The 21,012-nt window shown below is 39.7% G+C and overlaps 1 protein-coding gene across 1 annotated transcript in view; it reads left to right on the top strand.

The window, feature by feature from the left end:
• LOC121292288 (synaptojanin 2 binding protein) overlaps positions 1 to 14,753 on the top strand; it is a 32,152-nt gene extending 17,399 nt beyond the window's left edge. The window contains exons 2-4 of the mRNA XM_041214138.1: positions 5,052 to 5,188; positions 7,338 to 7,433; positions 10,017 to 14,753. Of these exons, the coding sequence (XP_041070072.1) occupies positions 5,052 to 5,188; positions 7,338 to 7,433; positions 10,017 to 10,133 (350 nt within the window). The 3' untranslated portion in view covers positions 10,134 to 14,753. The remainder of the gene's footprint in view (positions 1 to 5,051; positions 5,189 to 7,337; positions 7,434 to 10,016) is intronic.
• The last annotated feature ends 6,259 nt before the right edge of the window (positions 14,754 to 21,012 follow it).

Below are 21,012 nucleotides of genomic sequence, written 5' to 3'. Positions count from 1 at the left end.
TGGTAATGCAGTAGATGTAATTTCCCTGGATTTTTAAAAGGCCTCTGGTAAGGTGTCCCATAATAGACTTTCGAATAAGGTCAGAGTTTGTGGAGTCGGGATATGTAGCAGAATGTATTGTTGGCTGGCTTCAAGACAGAAAGCAGAGAGTGGGAGTAAATGGTAGGTATTCAAAGTGGCAGAATGTAGAAAGTATTGTTCCACAAGCATCAATGCTGGGACCACTGCTGTTCACAGTTTTCAGGGAGAATGTTTCCTCTTGAGGAAAAGAGCATAATTAGAGGCCATCAATATACGATAGTCACTGAGAAATCCAATAAGGAATTCAGAAGAAACTTTTTCACCCATAGAATGGTAAGAATTGTTGTTATCCACTCATGGATTGTGGGTATCGCTGGCTAGGCCAGTATTTATTGCCCATCCCTATTTACCCTTGAGAAGGTGGCAGTGAGCTGCCTTCTTGAACCTCTGCAGTCCATGTGGTGTAGGTACACCCACAGTGCTGTTAAGGAGGGAGTTCCAGGATTTTGACCCAGTGGTCGTGAAGGGACGGGATATATTTCTAAGTCAGGATAGTGCATGGTTTGGAGGGGAACTTACTGATGGTGGTGTTCCATGCGCCTGCTGCCCTTGTCCTTCTAGATGGTAGCGGTTGTGAGTTTGGAAGATGCTGCCTAAGGATCCTTGGTGAGCCCCTGCAGTGCACCTTGTAGATGGTGTACACTGCTGCCACTGTGCATTGGTGGTGAAGGGAGTGAATGTTTGTGGAAAGGGTGCCAATCAAGTGGGCTGCTTTGTCCTGGACAGTGTTTAACTTCTTCAATGTTGTTGGAACTGCACTTTTCCAGGCAAGTGGAGAGTATTCCATCACACTCCTGACTTGTATATGGTGGACATGCTTTGGGGAGTCAGGAGATGAGTTACTTGCTACAGAATTCCCAGCTTCTGACAAACACTGTGGCCGCAGTGTTTACGTGGCTGGTTCAGTTAAGTTTCTGGTCAATGGTAGCCCCCAGGATGTTGATAGTGAGGGGTTCAGTGATGGCCATGCCATTTAATGTCATGGGGTGATGGTTAGATCCTCTCTTGATGGAGATGGTCATTGCCTGGCACTTGTGTGGCACGCATGTTACTTGCCACTTGTCAGCCCAAGCCTGGATATTGTCCAGGCCTTGCTGCACCTTCCTTTGTGCAAGGTGTGACTCCAGCCAGCGGAGCGTTTTACCCCTGATTGCTATTGACTTCAGTTTAGCTATGGCTCCTTGATGCTATACTCAGTCAAATTTTGTCTTGATGTCAAGGGCAGTCACCCTCACCTCACCTCTGGACTTCAGCTCTTTTACCCATGTTTGAACCAAAGTAGTAGTGAAGTCAGGTGCTGAGTGAACCTGGCGGAACCCAAACTGAGCGTCAGTGAACAAATTATTGCTAAACAAGTGCTGCTTGATAGCACTGTTGATGACCCTTTCCATCACTTTACTGATGACTGAGAGTGGACTGATGGGGTGTAATTGGCTGGGTTGGATTTGGCCTGCTTTTTGTGTACAAGACATACCTGGACAAGTTTCCACATTGCCGGGTAGATGTCAGTGTTGTAGCTGTACTGGAACAGTTTGCCTAGGGGTGCAGGAAGTTCTGGGGCACAGGTCTTCAGTACTATTGCTGGCGAATGTGGAACTTCCTACCTCAGGAAGAGGTTGAAGCAAATATTAAAGATGCATTTCAGGGGAAACCAGGCAAGCATATGAGGAAGAAGGGAATAGATAGTTACAATGGTAGATTTAGGTGAGAAAAAAGAGGAGGATGCTTGAGTGGAGCATAAACTTCTGCATTGACTGGTTGGGCTGCTTGGCCTGTTTGTGTGCCATGTCTCCTATGTAATTCTATATATTGATTAATGTAGTTGCAAATAATTACATAATTTCATAACACTTCTTGTGAGCAATGCCTCATGAGGTACATATTTACATGATTTGTTTTATAAGGTATCAAGTATAATGTCATGGAATGTACAGTGTATTCTGTTGATGGTAAATTGGGTTCCTTTAAGGCTGACTTTGTGGAATACTGGGCTGGATCTTTCTGGAAAAATAACAGTTTGTTAATGACATATGCTGTGTTGCAGATCTCTAGAACCTGCTGGTTGATTTAAGCAATTCCGCAGTTTTCTTCGCACAAATAGCACTCTCCTCTGGCCTGCCTGTTTAATTTTAAGAACTTGCTAGCTTTGCACATTAATTGGCCATTATACTTGCCACAGAAAGTTAAGTCTGGTAAGTAAGCACAAGTACCTTTCTAAGAATGAGGTAATTATTAATGTATTGCCAATCAACCTCACTGGCCCAGAAGTGAACAGTTTAAACTGTGGAGCTGTAATCTTTCAGATGTTAAATTGTTCCTGGGACATTTTAAAATATCAAACTGAAAAATGCAGTTAATTACTGAAAGTACACTCTGCTTCAAATGAGTGATTTGAAATTAAATGGGAATATAGACTTTGTAAAATGAGAGAATATAGCTGAATGTTGGTATATGGGAAGAGAAAGTTTTTGCATTGTTGCAGCTGATAAAGTGCTGATCATGATTTCTGTCATGTTACGAAATAGAGATAGTTGAAGTAAGTTATATTTGTATTTTTTGAGTATTAGGAATGAGAATTAGCTTTAAAGTTTGTTTGATTTGTATTTCTGTATCTGTGTGTTAAGAAAGGTCAAATAGAGTTTGCTTTCACTTTTGAAAGGTGCTTGCATTTCTAATGTGTTGTACCACTCCTAAAGAGAAGGTAAACATCCAAGGGTAGAAGAATTGGACTGTTGTCTCGCAGTGGGGCCAGAGAGGCAGGTCCCTCGCACAGACACACACACAAGAAAAAGACAGCAGTTTGGCTTTGGAAGCTGTTGGAGTTTAGCTGGTTGAAAGTAGCTGCCAGGAGAGACTGGAGCAAAGGGGGAAGATAGCCAGTCCCATGCTAAAGGAAAACCCCAAAAATCCAGGGTAATGGAAGAGGGAAGAGTCCAAAGCAGACTTTCTAGTTAAAGAAAGGGCAGGAATCTGGAAAAGATCCTATTAATGAATTTAAGAGTGAGGGGCAGAGAGGCTCCGAGCTTCAGATTCAAAGAGACAAAAGCTGCAGAAAGCAGCTTTAAAGCGAGAACGGCTTGCAAGAGGCAAGAAAGTCCAAAGAGATGGCTGAAGGACTGTAACTCTTTGCTATGGGCATGTGAAGCACTGGTGCTGTTGATGGCTGAGTCAGTGAGTTTGAGTGCATGGAAGAGAGCTTGAATGCATGTGGTGACCCAGGCAAGAGGAACATCAGAAGAAGAGTTCAAAACCTTGGAGGTGAACCCTTGCTGAAGGCGTCTGTGAGAAAGTGTTGGTTTGGGAGAAGAATCCAAGATGAGGTCTTGGAGAGTGGATTCTGGAAACCCTGTATGAAAGACGGAGTTCAGTGATCTAGTTGGCTCACAGTGTGACAAGCATCTCGGCGTGGGGGGGTGGGTGGCGGAATTGAGGGGAGATCCATAGCATCTGGTGGAGGTGGCATCTGGCACTTGATATCAGAGTGTGGTGTGCTTGACTACAGGCTGCCTAGGCTTGGCCTAAATAGCCAAATGGTTATGGTACTGGGCTTGTAACCCCAAGATCAAGAGTTCAAATCTCACAATGGCAAACTATGAAACAATGTAACTTCATCTGAATAGGAACAGATGGAAATGTGTTTGTACTCGAAAGAGTTACAGCAACTTCAGGCAACAGGCAGCAGTGTAATTAAATGCCAATATCCAAAAGTTGCTGTCTGAGTTATGCTGCTAGCTTCACAAATACATTCTGCTGTCGGCTTCATTGGTGTTTTAATGTTGGGAAGTTGCTGTATTTGCAAGGTAAATATAAATGAGTCACCATAAAATTAAATCTTTTCATTACAAGTGCAATACCCTTTTAATATGATAATTGCCAGTTACTGCCAACACACTCTGAGCACTGCAAATTAACTATTAAAAGTATGGCATCTTATTCCCTCAGGTTTTAATTGTTTGAAATTTTAAAATGTCAAATTTAAGACTTTTTTCTTTTGCTCTTTTAGTGTCAGCTGTGGTTCAAGTTCCACTCCAGGATTTGAACACGAAAATTAAAGCTGACAGTGCAGTGTAGTACTGAAGGAGTGCTGCACTGTCGGAGGTGCCGTCTTTTAGATGTGACATTAGGTTGAGGCCTCGTCTGCCCACAGGTGGATGTAAAAGATCCTATGGCCCTATTTTGCAGAAGATTAGGGTGTCCTAGCCAATATTAATCCCTCAATCAACATCAAACAGATTATCTGGGCATTATCAGGTTGCTGTTTGTGAGAGCTTGCTGTGTGCCAATTGGCCACTGCATTTTCTACATTTTTGAGGTGTAGTCACTGTCAAAGTATTTCATTGGCTGTAAAGAGTTTTGAGAAGTCCTGTGGTCACGAAAAGCAATTTTATAAATGCAATTCTTTTTCTTTTCTTGAAATAATCTCTCTCTCTCTGTATCTTTTTATTTCTTTCTATACCTGATTTAAAATTGAATTCACCCAACAATTTCCACTCTCCTTTTCCTTGTTACTATTTTTCAACCCTTAGTTAAGGAGATGTACAGCTGCTTGCCTTGTTCATTCAGGACAGTAAAACCTGGGCTGTTAGCTAATGGCAGGACTAAGGTTCTTAAATATTCAGATATTTCAAAAAGGTACATGAGCTTTAATCTTCCCGGAACAAAAAAAGATTTGGGTGTAGGATATTGCATGAGTAGTGCTTTATCTTTTTGCTCATTGTTATTGGAGTTTGCCACAAGGATTTTATTTTAATTGTTCTACAGGCTTAGAATAGACTTATCCTATTCAAATACAAATGCCCTGTTCACTGTTGCTCAAAAATCGCTACTGCTTTATTGAAGAAATGCAGATTATTGCAAATGTTCAATTTATTTGAGAAATTTGTGGTGCGATAGTCACTGGCAGATGCTGGAACAATTTTTAATACCCTGTTGACTGAGTTTATTTGTGGCCTTTTTTTTTTCCCCTGCAGGGCTGGGATTCAATATTATTGGAGGAACCGACCACCAGCACTTTTGTAATGATAGTGCAATCTATGTAACCAAAATTAAAGAAGATGGACCTGCAGCTCTTGATGGGCGTTTAAAGGAACAGGACCAAATCTTAGCAGTAAGGCATCTAACATGTTTATTTTGGGTGCTCCGTTGAGCAGCAGTGTAAAAACAGGTGATATTGGATCAGCTGGCTGTTACACACCCCTCTCTCTTTCCTTTCCACCAGTTTTGTGGGAGAGGTTATAACGGGTGGGTAATCCAACATTCTATCGGTGCAAATTTAAAAATCCTTCCCTCATCCCTGTGTAGTCTGCGCAGCTTGTTGGACTAACTAACTCCGAATTCCCCCTGTAGAGTTCAGAAGTTTGTGGTGGTGCCTCAAAATAAAAAAAAGTAACAGTAATATAATGAATTATCCTCCATGAATCATGGAATTAGCACAGCTATATTTTTGGGAGGATAGGGTTGATTACTTAGAAGTAGACAGACACAAGTAATGTCTAAAATATTGTCCTTGAACTTCCCTATTCTCCACCCCTCCCACGTTCCCATCCGTCTACTGAAGGTGGTGACCCCTTATGGGTTACAGCTCTGTGGATTCTGCTGTCTCTTCATTAGTTCCTCCTGTCTGATCTGGTGCCAGTGGGCTATTTGACTTTGGAAAGCTAAAAATGTCCACACACACTGTGTATTCTCTATGGACTTAAAAGGTGCTTGAAGAAGTAACTTGAGAGCAAAGTTGAAGCCCATGGAATAAAAGGGAAAGTGGCAGGCAGCATGGATATGAAGTTAGCTGAGTGACAGGTAACAGAGAGTAATGGTTGTTTTTCAGACTGGAGGAAGGTATACAATGAGATCAGTACTAGGACCAGTGCTTTTCTTGATATGTATTACTGACCTAGACTTGGGTTGCAGGACATGATTTCAAAATTTGCAGATGACACAAAACTTGGAAATGTTGTGAATTGTGAGGACGGTGTTGAGATTGACAGGCTGGTGGAATGGAGTGTGAAGCCGTACGTTTTGCTAGGAAGTACGAAAGCAAATAAGTTATAATGGACTTTTGTAAAAAGAAACTGGTTCGGCCTCAACTGAATTCAGGCCCCACACATTCAGAAAGGTGCAAATTTTAAAGAGGGTGCAGAAAAGAGTTACAAGAATAGTTCTAGGGATGAGAGACTTCAGTTAAGTGAATAAATTGGAGGTGCTGGGTTTGTTCTCCTTCGAGAAGAGAATTCAGAGGAGATTTGATAGTAGCATTCAGAATTGTAGGGAGTTTAGACAGAGTGGACAGAGAGAAGCTGTTCCTTTGGCGGGAGGCTCAAGAACCAGAGGATACTGATATAAGTTAAATTGCAAAAGAACCAAGAGCAATATGAGGAAAAGCTATATTACTCAGCAAGCGATTAGGATTTGGAAGGCACTACTGGAGAGTGTGATGGAGGCCAATACAATTGGGCCTTTCAAAGGGGATTTGGCTAAGCACCTGAAGAGTAAGAAATTGCAGGGCAATGGGGAAAGGGCAGAGGAGTGGGCCTAACAGATTCTCTTGCAAAGAGAGAGAGAGCTGGCGCAAACACAGTGGGCTGAATGGCATCCTATGCTGCAACCATTCTAAGATTTTGATTACTGTTTTAAACCCCACCATAAATCTAAGAGCATTGCAGTATTTCATCAGCAAACATGGCAGAGACTAGTGCTCAATGTGACGACCTCCAAGTTTGTGTTGCTAACTACTCACTGCTGACCACTGAGAAGCACCAGCAGTGCCTGAAGTCCTTTGTTACTTCACCCGTGTGATGAATCTAGACAATATATTTTGGCAGTCAGTTGGATCATGGTGAGCATCACAGCAGTATTCATCAGGTGTCACTGGATAGCATTCAGAAGTGGGAACCAATTCTGTTCCACCCATTTATTGAGGCCATTTTCTATACTTGCCCTGGCTGGAATTAGCTAATTCAGCAATAACTAAATTGAACTTTGGGCCTTTTGTATAGCTCAATATCAAATTAAGTGCTGCTGATCTTACTCAAGTGGGAACACAATTGAAAAGTTAGTTCCCCTGCTGGAATGATTGAATAGTGGTTCCAGCTGGTGGTGTGATTGAAGATGAGTAATCTTTTGGCTTTTGGATTATGCAGTTAATTTGGCTACATTAGACATTAACCACCTTACTGCCACAGAACTGTGCTTAGATCTGTATAAACTGCATCCTAACCTTGCCGATCATCTTGTACAATAAATTTCCTTTTTTCAACTAGATCAATGGGCGAGAGCTCTGCAACTTGACTCATCAGGAAGCCGTGGAAATATTTAGAAGTTCAGGTGATGAGGTGACACTACTCGTTTTAAAAAAGGTAAAGTGTGTGTGCGCCATCAAGCCTGTTTGGCTTGGCCTAAATAGCCAAGTGGTTATGGTACTGGGTTTGTAACCCTAAGATCAAGAGTTCAAATCTCACAATGGCAAAACTATGAAACAATGTAACTTCATCTGAAACAGATGGAAACAGGTTTACTCAAAAGAGTATCAAGCCTGTTTGTTGGTTAACCCAACCTTCTACTTCCTGATTCCCTCAAGAATTCACTGGTGCTACTTGCAAGAAACCTGTGGCAGGGCAATTTATTTTTTGGCAAGTCTCTTGGAAGTATTGATGTTGTTTTGAATCATTGTCTCAGCCAAGTGTCTACTTAGATAATGCTGCAAATAATGACTCATTGGTTATTGAATTAGCCTTGCTGTCAGCCTTGGCTCAATAGTAACACTATAAGACCATAAGATGTAGGAGCAGGAGTAGGCCATTTGGTCCTTTGAGTCTGCTCCGCCATTCAGTGAGATCATAGCTGATCTGATAATCCTCAACTCCACTTTTCCTGCCTTTTCCCCATAAACCCTTGATTTCCTTACTGTTTAAAAATCTGTCTGTCTCAGCCTTGAATATACTTAACGACCCAGCCTCTACAACTCTGAGGTAAAAAATTCCACAGATTGACTAACCTTTGAGAGAAGAAATTCCTCCTCATCTCTCTTTTAAATGGGTGCCCCCTTACTCTGAAATTATGCCCTATGGTCCTAGACTCTCCCACAAGGGTAAACAACCTCTCAGCATCTACCCTGTCAAGCCCCCTAAGAATCTTGTGTTTCCATAAGGTTACCTCTCATTCTTCTAAACTCCAAGACTATTGCCTCTGAGTCAGAGGACCGTTGATTCAAGACCCGGTCCAGTCACTTGAGCGTACAACCTAGGCTGAGACTTCAGTTCAGTACTGAGGAAGTGCTGCACGGTCACAGTTGTTGTCTTTCGGGTGAGATATTAAACCATAGATGTAAAAGATCCCATAACATACTTTTCAGAGAAGAGCAAGGGAATTCCTCCAGTGTCCTGTCCAATATTTATCCCTCAATCAACATCACTAAAGCAGATTATTCAGTCATTATCTCATTCCTGTTTGTGGGACCTTACTTTGTGTGTAAATCAGCTGTTGTGTTTCCCATACTAGAAAAGTGACTACACTTCAGATTGGCTGTAAAGTGTTGTGCGATGTCCTGAAATCAGCAAATTCACTATATAAATGCAAGTTCTTTGAGTCCTCCATTGAGGTCAACAAATATGAGGAAATATTCCGTAGACTGGATTTATATTCTCATGGAGTTTAGAAGAATGCGAGGTCATCACATTGAAACATATAGCTTGACAGGGTGGATGCTGAAAGCTGGTTTCCCCTGCAGAATCCAAAACTAGAGATCTTGGTCTCAGGATAATTGCTGTCCATTTAGGGTTGTGATCAGGCGAAATTTTGTCCCTCACAGGATAATGAAACTTTGGAATTCTCTACCATAGAGGGCCATGGGTGCTAGCTGCAAGTATTCAAGGTTTATATCGATAGACTTTTGCGCTTTGAGGGAATCAAGGGATAGGATTGGGCAGGAAACTGAAGTTGGGGTCTAAGATCAGCCATGATTCTTTTGAATGGCAGAGAAGGTTCTAGGAGCTGTACGGCTAGTCCTCTCCTATTTCTTACATTCAATATTGGCAGCTATTAGACATTTTGCAGTTCAGAACGCTGGTGTTTATCAAGGAAGCATCCTTGCTACTTTCCATGGTTATCTTTCCATGCATGGTTATCTTTGTCTCACATTTTAGCCTGTTTAGTTGATGTAAATTCACTGTTAAGGATTTATTTCTTCTAACTGCCTTGCAAAATCAAAGTCTACATCTTTCAGTTTAAAATTAGTGCTAATTAAAAATGTGGACAAGGGTTTTCAATTTAACAGAAATTTATTTAGATCATTTTTTTCAGTCCGCTCTTTTTTTCTGGTTTAAGTATTCTGCAATGCCATGGTTACATTAGGTGAGGGAAGTTACCCCAATGCATTACCATTCTCTAAGCAACAGCATCCTGTCAGCTTTTTGAATGCTCAAATGCTGAACTGTGGCCGTGGTGCAATTGTGCTATAATGTGATTAGAAATTTGTTAGCAGCCAAGTGAGAGAGCCAAATCATACAATAAACAGATAAAGGCAAAGCAGTTGTAGTAGATTTATTTCCATAGGACACTCCAAGTCCACTGGGGAAAGTTTGTTTACCAGCCAAAGTATCGCAAATTTAGTCAGGGCCTCTGAGGAAACAATAAGTCACTTCACATACGATTGGTGAAAACATACAGGTCTTTAAGGCTTACCTTACCCTGCTTTTTTTTGCACAAAAGCTAATATTTCAGAAATCAGCTTTTTAACCCAAACAGTGCTGGACTGTGCATCCACTGCCACAGATTACTGCGAGTTCAGAAGAGATGAGTACTGGGAAAGTAATTGGTCTGTTAGCCCCCTAAATGGTGATTAAATTGAAGCCTGGGAAATGTCTTTTGAAAGCTTAAAAATGCATTTTGGATATTTTGGTGTTTAATTACAGTCCACTAATATATTTAATGCTTTCTTTCAGATAAAAACCAAGAATAATCAAATCGACGTGTCTGGTTTCTCACCACTAGTGTTGGCAGCACTTGGTATAGCAGTGTTGGCAATGTTCGTATACGTGAAATATCGCCGTAGGTTATGAAAATGCAAATACTGATGTCTTTTACTATAGGGCAATAATTTTTAAAACCCTATATTTGCTGCTGCTTATTTGTGTGCTTAGTCAGATGTTAGCTTTGAAATTTGTAAGCTACTATAGGATCTTAAAGGGAATGCACACACACACCAAATGCCCGTGTCGTTTATATACCACAGATAATAAGTTGCAATGCTTTGCAACTTTCTCCTTTTTATTTCCTGGATGTAATTTTTCTGAAGGAACAACTAAAGATTTCCCATAATTTTAGAACATAAGCATGAAAGATGGTGCAACCTATACACTGGAAATTTTTTAAAGACAGGACTTGGAAAATCCTTCAGGAGTGATTGATCAGGCAAAGATTTCACAGCTAGATCGTATGAAAAAAATTAAGGGTTAAAATTTTAGACAAGTAATCACATTTCAGTGTGTGACCTCTCATACACTGGGGAAGAAAGTGTTTAGAATCTAATTTAATAATCTATGTTCTAACAATTGGTATCTTTCAACAACTGATTGCTTCTGTAAGTAGTGTATGCTCAAACAGTTGAAAAGCCTGTTGGTAAATATGGCACGTGCACTATTTTTGCGTTAGGATAAAATCACATTTCTCAAAATGTTGTTGAACTATTTTGAAAGCCTTAAAACAGTATGGTCCAAAAAGGACCGTATGTTTCACTTAGCAAATTTCCAACACTTAACCATAGTCATTTACAAAAGTGCATTTTTTAACTAGATTTTTTTTTGACAAAGCACATGAAACCAACGAGACACTACTTTTGACAAAATAACAGCGTAAGGATTTAGTGTGCTAATTGAATTGTTTTCTGTCTTCATCAGCTTCACTGCAGTATTTGTATCGAAATCAATTAACTTCAGTAATTTTGGGTACTAAAATCGTGTTGCCTAATTGGCAAGTTTAAATGTGGTGTTGTTGAATGCTGTATTTTCAACCCTTGTAAACCCCTACTATGTAATGGTTAATTTCCATGTAAAGGTTTTTCAGCAAAGTTCTGTACTATATATTTCAATTTGGAAGTCTTGCTGTCATAGTAGGTTTATTTTACAATGCTGCAATGACCTAACAAAATTAGAGATTCAAATATTAAAGCTGTAACAGAGGAACTATTCAGTGCTAATTTTACTCTCTTAACTTTCTTAAACAGACTGTAAGGTATTCAAAATGGTTATTGCAGACTAATGAAGTAGATGCTATAAACAGCTTCTTAAAGACCAAGTTTTAGTCAGTCAGCCTCTCAAAATACTAATGTTATACAAATCCTGAGGAAACTAGTTCTGCATATACATGTGGACATTCTATAACTACAACTATTTTGTGCCTCCATCAGAAAAATGCTGCATGTTTCCTGCTGGCATAATGCACGTAGCATTTTAAATGAATACTCTGGTGCGGTTCCTTTGGCTGCTAGATATACTTCATGTCAAGTTGCTGTGGATTAATACAATTGCCGAGCTTGCTTGAGTCACACCACCTCAGTTGGCTGGTCACCAAGCAATGGTGGATGAGTCTTTGGGCCTTAGTGACCTGGTGTTCCATTTGGAAGAGATTGTGAGGCTTATTGCCAACCAGTTGAATAATGGGATGAATTTATTTGCGGAAACCCCTGCCAAATGCTTTTTGGATACACTATAGAACTGCTGAGCAACATCATAATCCTATGTCTGCAGGTGTCAACAACTAAAATGTGACTGATATTGAGACTACCTGTGGCCTACAAAAATGATGTACATTCTCTCCTCTTTACTGTCCAGTCATTTTAATATTTAAGTGACTGTTGGCAGTGTACAAATCATGGATTAAAATACGAGTTTGTTTGGAAAAAGCAAAGTAGCAAGTAATTGACAAACACCAGCTCAGTGCACATATCCATTTTTTCCTTCCCTTTGAGGCTCTACAATCTTTAAAGGGAGTAAATGGATGATGGTTTCCACTTTTTTAGGCAGTATCACTCTTGTTTGAGTGCATGAAAATGGGCAGCTTTGATTCACCCTGAAGTTTTTCCCTGCTAAAGTGCATAGGTAACGTTATACTGAAGTATCAATACTTTTCTGGCACTTTTTTGACCCAAGATGATTGGACATGAGACAGCATTGAATCTCTGTTATACGACAGACTTAAAAAAAAAATCTACTTTTAAATAATTTATGGGAATTTGGAAATTTTTGTTCTAATTCAAAAATCTGTGTTTTAAAGAAAAAATCCAAGTATTGTGCCAAATATTTAATTGGGACTGTACTTTTATAATAGTCTTCCTGCTTTCACCCAAATCAGGTTGACATTCTAGAACCATGCCACCTAGAGATCTCTGGGATTGTAAATAATAGGACAATAGAATGTATGTTTATTTTAATTCAGTAGAAATTTCAACCTATTTGGATATTGTGTGGTTTGAATAGCAAAGCAGCAAAGTTTTACTTGTTAAAGGAAATTTGGATTAGTTTATAATGGAATTCTCAAGGAACCTGTTTAGTAACGTGGCAAGGACTTTGCAGAGACATTTTTAAATGTCTACTCTGCACATTCCTGTGATAATGTTTGAATATGCAGGTTTTTTTCTGGAGTAAAGGAACACCTCAATGTGAAGTATTGTGGCAGTAGACAGGGACCCTGCCCAATTGTAAATTCAAATTGGCATTTCATGCATTCAGAAGTGACAACGATAACTACGTTGCCTGAATATACAGAGCCCTGTTGTAAAACCTCAATCTAATTAAAGCACAGATACGTTGCTGAAAAGAGAGACATGTTGTCGAGGCTTTCCGTCTTGCACTCATCAGGATAAAACAAAAGAGTGCCAAATTTCAAACAAACACATCAGTTTATAATATGGAAGAAAAGGGTGCTGATTGGTTGGCAAGTCAATTCTGGCCAAGGCGTTGCCAGTGAGAAAGCAAGGGGAACTATAGGCTCCCCAAGCTTCAGCAATATGCCTATCTTTTCAGCAATATACAAGTTCTGTACTATAAAGTGCATGTCTAAACTCCTGCCTGAACAGCCCTCTGTTCTCTACAGAATCTACAGTACAGAACCTTTTGCCATTTAATACTCTGCCAATGGTGAAGATTGTAGGCAGGGATATATATGTCCTGTACAAAGAGTTATCAAAGTTTCAGTGTTGAAATAAACATTGTAATAGCAGTAACCCCCACCCTCATATATTGTATCATCTTTCTTGTTTGTTCCTTAATGCTCTTTATTTTCTTAGATTCTAGCTTAGATTTTAACTGTAGTATATTTCATGCTTTGTAACCTGTAAGCTTCTTGGCTTCCAGGAACTGTTGTGGGGATGAAGAAGATTTTTAGGTCACAGGAGCTGTAAAATGGGTAACTGAATTTGGAAAATAAGTGCACAATTTTGTTTTAAACTAATAAACCTTGCAGGAAAACCTATAGCTGATCTCGTAAAAGTACTGAAACCAATAATGACACTTCTGTTTATGGACAGAAGTGCTTTGTTGCCAGTTTAATCCTAATCTTGTTGACCTCTTGTAGCTCAAACAATAGTCAGTTAAATGGTAATTTCTGATTTACTACCATAACCTTCACTATTAGAACAATATGAGCTACACATCAGTACATAAATCTCCTTCATTTTGTGCAACAGATCATTGGTAACTTCATGTTAAATGTAGTATTTTATTATTTGCCACTTTTGCAATATCTATATACACCAACTGTGCTGAAACTCTGTTTTTCTAGACCCAGTGCCTACTGTAGAAAATATACCAAATGAGGCCTTTAAAAAGAAAGTCCTTCGCTACTAATGAGGTTTTAATATGTTTCAATATAATTAATTTTTTTCTATTATGATGAAAATAAAACTGCCAGAACTGACTTTTAATTGTGTGTAATCAATGTATTAATGAAACCACATCATCTTTGTCGATGTGTTGCCTAGATTTATAATCAAGATGGTCATTTTGGTCATAAAGTTTGATTTTTTTATATAGTAACTGTTGGCCTGAATTGCTGCTAATTAACTTTGAAAATTGCATAATGGTTCAAAATATAGTCTTCATGACTACATTCATGTTAATGAGCATGTTATGAACGTCTAATCTGTATCACTATTAATGCAGTCTAGGTTTTTGAACAAAAATTGATGCTTGGCAAAAAAGGTACTGCAAAACATGTATCCAGATAAAAATGTTATATTTATGTATAATTCTGTACAGGAGATGCCCGAAATAGAACTGTTACTGTAATGCTGGTCGTAAAGTTACTTCTCAAATTTTCACTTTCTTTAAAGAATCTTAATTTATTTACTTGTGTGTCCAAACTTGGGAGTGAGCTACACTATCTTTTTTATCAAAACTCTTGCAAAACTGGTAGAAATCACATACAATTCCCTGAATACTTCTGTAATGACATGAATATTGTTTAAGAAGAAAAAGCAGCTTTGTAGCTATTAGACTATAACCTTCTGGATTGCTTGAGACCAAGTCACTTCCGGATTTCAGAATTTTCTGGATTATAGAATGATGTTAGAATGTCTGAACCACAAATGTGAACCAGGAAACACCATAGAAATAAATATTTACCCGAAACATAAAATAGTGATGAAACATAAAGCAGTAATAAAATTGTTTTGCTTATTCAAACTTTATATTCTATGTGTTCTATGTTCACGCTGCTTCTTGATATCATAAACTGTTGAGACACCCTCACACAAATTTTTCAATAGGAACATTAGGACTTAGGAGCAGGAGTAAGCCCCATTCAACCCTTGGAGCCTGCTCTGCCATTCAGTAAGATCATAGCTGATCTGGTTGTGGTCTCACTGAAACACTCTTATCTACTTTCTTTCTTTTATGCTTTTTCCAGTATTGTAAGTGTAATATGCTTAAGTTTTGCTACACTTTTCTTAGATGCCATGCTGAGTGTTTAAAAAAAAAAACAAACCATGCCCTGGGACTTCTTGGGTCTGCTCAGAAGCACCACTGCAAAAAGAGAGGAGAAGAGAGGAATGGCAAGAGAGAGAGAGTAGACTGATAGAGCATAGAGAAATGGCTTTGTAATCTAATGCATTTTCCTGTGCTATCTAGTCACCACGTCAGGAGAGCCAATGCCTTCCTGATTTGTTGCAGCACAGAGTGGCGAGTTGGTGAGTTGCTAGGATCTGCTCCAAAATATTCTCAGACACCTGGTATTTCAGGACTTCAGATTTCTGATTTGGATGGGGTTATAGCGTACTGCTGTATGGACCTATCTTTGCGTAAAATTAGAGGGCAAATAAAATTTTCCGTATAAGGAAACAGCATCTCAAACCAATATTAAGATGTTCTGATGTGTGCTAAGGTTTAAATATTGTGTTGGGAAGAAGTTACAAAGCAACACTATATTTCAGTTGATGCAAATATCCTCCACCACCACTATTTGTATGCATTTGGATGAGTATTGACCTGCAATTGTTCTAAGATAGTGTGACACTGTGGGTGAAAAGCGGGTACGTCTTTGAGCACAATCAGACTGCTGAAGCAGCGCATTTAAAATCTCACATTCATGGTGTATGTTGAATTTTTAAAAGGTGAATCTGCCTCCTGTGTTAGGTGTTTGGGGAGGGGTGGGGAACAATTGAATAGGAAGGAGATAGATGGACTTTTGTGCTTGATGGACCATTGCTGTCAAAAGGAGAGGGGCAATATTTGTTGCCAAAGAAAACATCTACATTCAGCAGCAGTTATAGAAAGGGACTATTGAAAATTTCCTTTGTGAAATTATGCAGTGAAGCATTATTGGGTTTATAATTTCTGTTCCTGTCTTGCTGCTCTATTCATGAACTAATTTGTCCCCTTTATTTTTGCTTTTTATGTCTTGACTGCTCTTAGCTAAGGCTAAATTAACCACAATTTGCCCATGCTCAGACATACTTAGTCATATTTTATGTGCTTTGTTTCAGTAAACTACATGACACCTATGGGTTAGAAATGCAAGTGTTTTACACCTCAACACATAGGTGTAATGAGACTGCTTTATGAGTGATCAAATTCTGAGGTGAAAATGTGTAATGTGGGGCCTTCAGAGATAGTTCAGGTACAGGCTAGGAGCATTTCCAAAAAGAGGAAAGAAAGGGCATCCAGAGCCAGATCTACTGGTATGACTAGTGATGGTGTTTAAAGTGAAACAGAAAGGAGGTTAATGATAAATGTCAGACTCATAATAGAATATGAAGCCAAGCTGAATGCACAGTTTACAGAGGAGAAGTGAAGAAAGAATTAAGGGGAAGGTAGAGTATGAGAACATAAAAGGAGCTGCTAAAATCTTCCTCAGCCATATTAATAGCAATAAGATAATTGAAGGAGGTCTTGTGCCACAGTGGTAGTCCCTGCCCCGAGCCAGAAGCCCAGGTTCAAGTCCCACTCCAGCACTTGATGGCTACAGAAAGTGTGTTCATAACATGGCCAAATGGGTTGATTATCTGTCTGTAAAGCCTTACAATTTGCCTCTGGCAGGTGGTAAGAGTCGGAGAATCTCCTGGTCAGCCAAGCTTGATGTGGAGTGGTGCCTCTCAAGCTATTACCTCTGGTGACCTGCTCCAGGAAAAAAAAATAGCCATGGAAATGGACATGAGCATGTGCTTTGCCTGATGGTACATGAGGCAGACACAGGAAAGGATTAAGTCAAAGGAAGGTAGTGTGGGGTGATTAGAGACCAAAATGATCATCTCGTGCAGTCAGAGGTCATAGCCGAGATACTAAATGAATGTTCTGCATCTGCCTTCACTAGGTGATGCTGTCAATATCACTGTAAAGAAGGGGGTTAGTAGAGAAATACAAGAGGCAAATGGATAAAGAGGTATTATTTTGGCAGTGCTTAAAATTGAAAAGTCACCCAGCTCAGACAGGAAGTAAGGGTGGAAGAAGTGAAGAAGGCTTTGGCAACAATCTTCCCATCGTCCCTGGAGGATTCTAAATGTTTCCACGCAGTGTAAAAGAGGATAAATGTAGCAACTGTAGGCCAGTCAGCCTACAAAGTCACTAATCACTTGAAGTTTATGGGTTGATAAATGATAGCTAAGGTGTGTTAAAGACAAATCATGTTTGACTAACTTCATTGAATTCTTTGAAGTGGGTGGGGGAGGATTTATGAAGGTGGTGCAGTTGATGTGTTTTCAAAAGGCATTTGACACAGGCACATTGGTAAAAATGAAACCTATCAGACTAAGTAGCAGTGGCAAGGGTGATGAAATTGGCTAATAGACAGCAGAGCATAGGGTTAATGGTTATTTTGAAAATTGGATGGTAGTACATAGTGGTATCCCTCAGGGGGTGGCATTAAGATTATTTCTTTAATACCTATCAATGCCCTGGCCTAATACATACATGGTGTTATTTCAAAGTGTGTAGATGTACAACGCTCAGGAATGTACAAAAGATTGAGGTGTTTAAAGCAATCTTTGTTACCTGAGATGCTGTGTTAGTCAAATACAGCTAGCATAAGGACTGCCACAGAATGAAGGAATCATCGAGGGACAGCCAGCTAATGATGACTATCTGCTCTGCATGCTGCCAGAAGCTGTTTGGTGCATGTGCAAATTACTGTACCAGAATGACGTCCAGCACACTTCCTATTGGAAGTGTGTGTGCACATCTAGGACCCAATGTTTGAGTTTTAGGAGGCCGAATAGTGGCTAAAAACAGCCCAATTGGTTCCAATAACGCATTGAAAAAAATATTTCGTTTTCCAGAGATCATTGTCAGTGGAAACACCTTGCATTCACCAAGGCTCCTTTGACAGCAACTTCCAAACCCACAATGGCTACCAGCCAAATGGACAAGGGCAACAAACACATGGTAACACCACCACCTGCAAGTTCCCCTCCAAGCCACACACCATCTTGACTTGGAACAATATGCCCATTCCTTCACTGCCACTGGGTCAACACCCTAGAAGTCCCTCCCTAACAGCACTCTGGGTGTACCTACAACCACGGGGACTGCAGCCGTTGAAGAGGGTGGCTCACCACCACCTACTCTAGTGCAATTAGGAATGGAAAACAAATGTTGGCCTAGCAGCAATGCACACATCCTGTGAAGGAATTTAAAAAAGCACAGCTTGCCCTCAAAGTGTGTTATAATTTTGAAAACCTTCTGGACGTTCCTTGTCAGCATTTTTGTGCCGTTGAAGATTCCTAAACAATGTGATTAACAGTGAGAAGGAACAGACATAGAAATGGTTTCCAAAATCAAGCATTCAGCTAAAAGCAAATGACAAGTTTAATTTTCGATCAAGTGGTAAGAAAGAAGAATATCATAGTCTTATAGACATTACCAACTCAACATATCAGGACAGAAAAAGCTGCTACCAGTGACAATGTGACAGTGCCCACATAATCCAATCATTGTAGGAAAGTAAATTTGTCCATAAGAGACTGAAGCACAATATTGCTTTTAAATTACCAGGAGTTTGTTGTGATTCTTATGGTGTATTGATAAACACCTGTTGTTTGTACATAGTTACTACCCCCACACTGGATAATTTTGCTATCATTCTTTGTAATTGCCAAGTGGTTTCCCAGATGCATTTGCATGCCTATGGTAGCTGTTGCATACATGCTTCTTTAAACTGCACTACTTGTTTAAATACAAATCCTCTCATGCTCATTGCTGTATATGAAGAAAAATACAACATTTAATGCTCATTGTTTTGAACATTCTGTAGCTGTGAATGTTAATTATGGTGTGTTTCAATGAAAAGATAATTCACAATATAAAATACTATACATAAGATGGATTGTACTTAGTATAAAAATGATTTAAATTCTACATAGTGCTGTTTATTGGTAGTAGCATCATGGAATTTGATACCATCGTTTCAATTTTCCTTATACTATAAGCATCAGCATTATTATCACCCATCAGTCAAGCATTCTTTAGAAAGTAAGTTGCATGCAGTCATCAAGCAACTTTTAAAATTGTTATACATAGCAGTGCAAAACATAATGGCCCGGATTTTCCTTTCTCAATAGCATTGTCAATCAACATGGGATGAAATTAGGCTCCCACATTAAACAGCAAATGGGAAGACAGTGAATAAGTGCTCTTAGAAGGTTTGTGAGTTGCACAGGTTGGCTTTTGAATTTTGTGGTCTACTATTGTAAAGGATTGGGAGAGGTGTTCAGAAATAAGAGCACTAGGAATATGTACATACTGCCGCATGAAGTAGCCTATTAAGCTACAACTTATGAGAAATTTTGGTCCAGTGCCTCAGATTGTAACACCAATATGAGTCTGTTTGTTGCCAGGGCAGATATATTTGTTGCTCTTCACAAAATTAACACTTTTGCTTTCTTTAGGTGGTTCTATCTTCACCTTTATAAGTAGGAGACTGTGATTTCATATTCTGTCAGGAGTTTGAGCACATAAGATAGGCAACCTCCCCAGTTTTGAGAGAGTGCTGTGAAGTGGGGCTTTCAAGCTCTACAGCAATTATGGGGTTAAAATGGTTCCCGGATGCTAAGCTATCACAAACTATCACAAACACACCTCCTGAGGACATCTTTTTGGATGCTTGGTGCTTAGCACCCACTTTGCTCCAGCAAGTTTGTTCTGGACAGACCTGCACAGCGCTGATGTTATATCCACAACTGAAAACAATGGATCCTACCAAGATGAGCTGTCCCTGGCTCTAAAGTTGATCTTTATGTAAAAGATTTCCCTCCTTCCGTGTCAGGGGTGAATGGATATTGTCTGGGGCCATTTGGTTGTGACATTGGCCTCCTTCACTCCTTAATTAGATTACATGATGGTAGTTATCCTGTGTCATTGTTGTGATGCCCACCCTAAGGTTCCCTGTGCTTCAGGCTGATTTATTCACACTGTCACGTGACCCTATACAGCACAATAATTCTTAAAGCTGCAGTCACTACATTCCTTAAAGCTACAACTACTACATTCATTATAGCTACATGGATCCTCGGCAGGAGCTCCAGATTCAGATTCTTTTTAGTTTACGGAATGGGATAACTTTTCAACTTCATACAGGAAGCTAATTAATATATTGCTCCTATACAGTGTAAAGTCACCATAATTTAAAACAATTGTTATCCTGAGAAACATCAGTTTAGCTCCTGAAGGTGCATGTATTCTAAATCCCCTCCCCCATTTCCTACACTCTGATTTTCTCTATTTATGATCATTTTTAACGGGCATTGGCAACTTTATGGTGACCTATCCAACGACCAATTTTCAGGGGTCAGTGAATCTTGACAAGCTATGTAACCAAGAAGATGCATCATTGAGTCCAGTCTCCTCTTGACCTTCATTTACACCGGACTGACTTCTCTGTTTAAGCTTAAGGAACATTGATACCAATTGTTGATTCCCCCTTGTTATAATTGAGGGATTGAGGCTGAGACTATTTTGTTCTGTGTGGAACTGCTGGGTGCATGTATTCTTGAGGTATAAGAGCATTCGTAGTCTGAATTTAGTGGGAGCCCTCAAATGAGTTGCAAGCTTTTCAAAGTGCATTTTTTCTAACAATATGTGGGCTAGGATTTTATGGCCCTGCCGCGGTTTGTCTCCCCCCCCGGTGGATGCGGTGAGCCATTGAGATCTCCATTCAGTTCGGCGGGACTATAACATCTTGCCGGGCAGGAGGGGCTGTAAAATCCTGGCTGTAAGTCAACGGCACTGTTTGAACATTTTCTACTTGTTGTTTCTATCTTGTATCAGTATCTTGCTCCTTGATTCACTGACAGCTACAACCATCAAAATCCTGCATGAGGATACCCCAGGCCACAAATCCTCTCTTCCTCTCAAACACCATTACCATCTTTTTGACAGAAATAAGAGCTCCTGCATTTACACATCAACCCAGAGGGTTAGCACAGAACATTAGTGATGAAGCAATACAGAATGA

This window comes from Carcharodon carcharias, chromosome 20 (genome assembly GCF_017639515.1).
Source record: "Carcharodon carcharias isolate sCarCar2 chromosome 20, sCarCar2.pri, whole genome shotgun sequence".
NCBI lineage: Eukaryota > Metazoa > Chordata > Chondrichthyes > Lamniformes > Lamnidae > Carcharodon > Carcharodon carcharias.
Note: the sequence above shows the minus strand (reverse complement) of the source record. Positions and strands in the feature narration are given on the sequence as shown.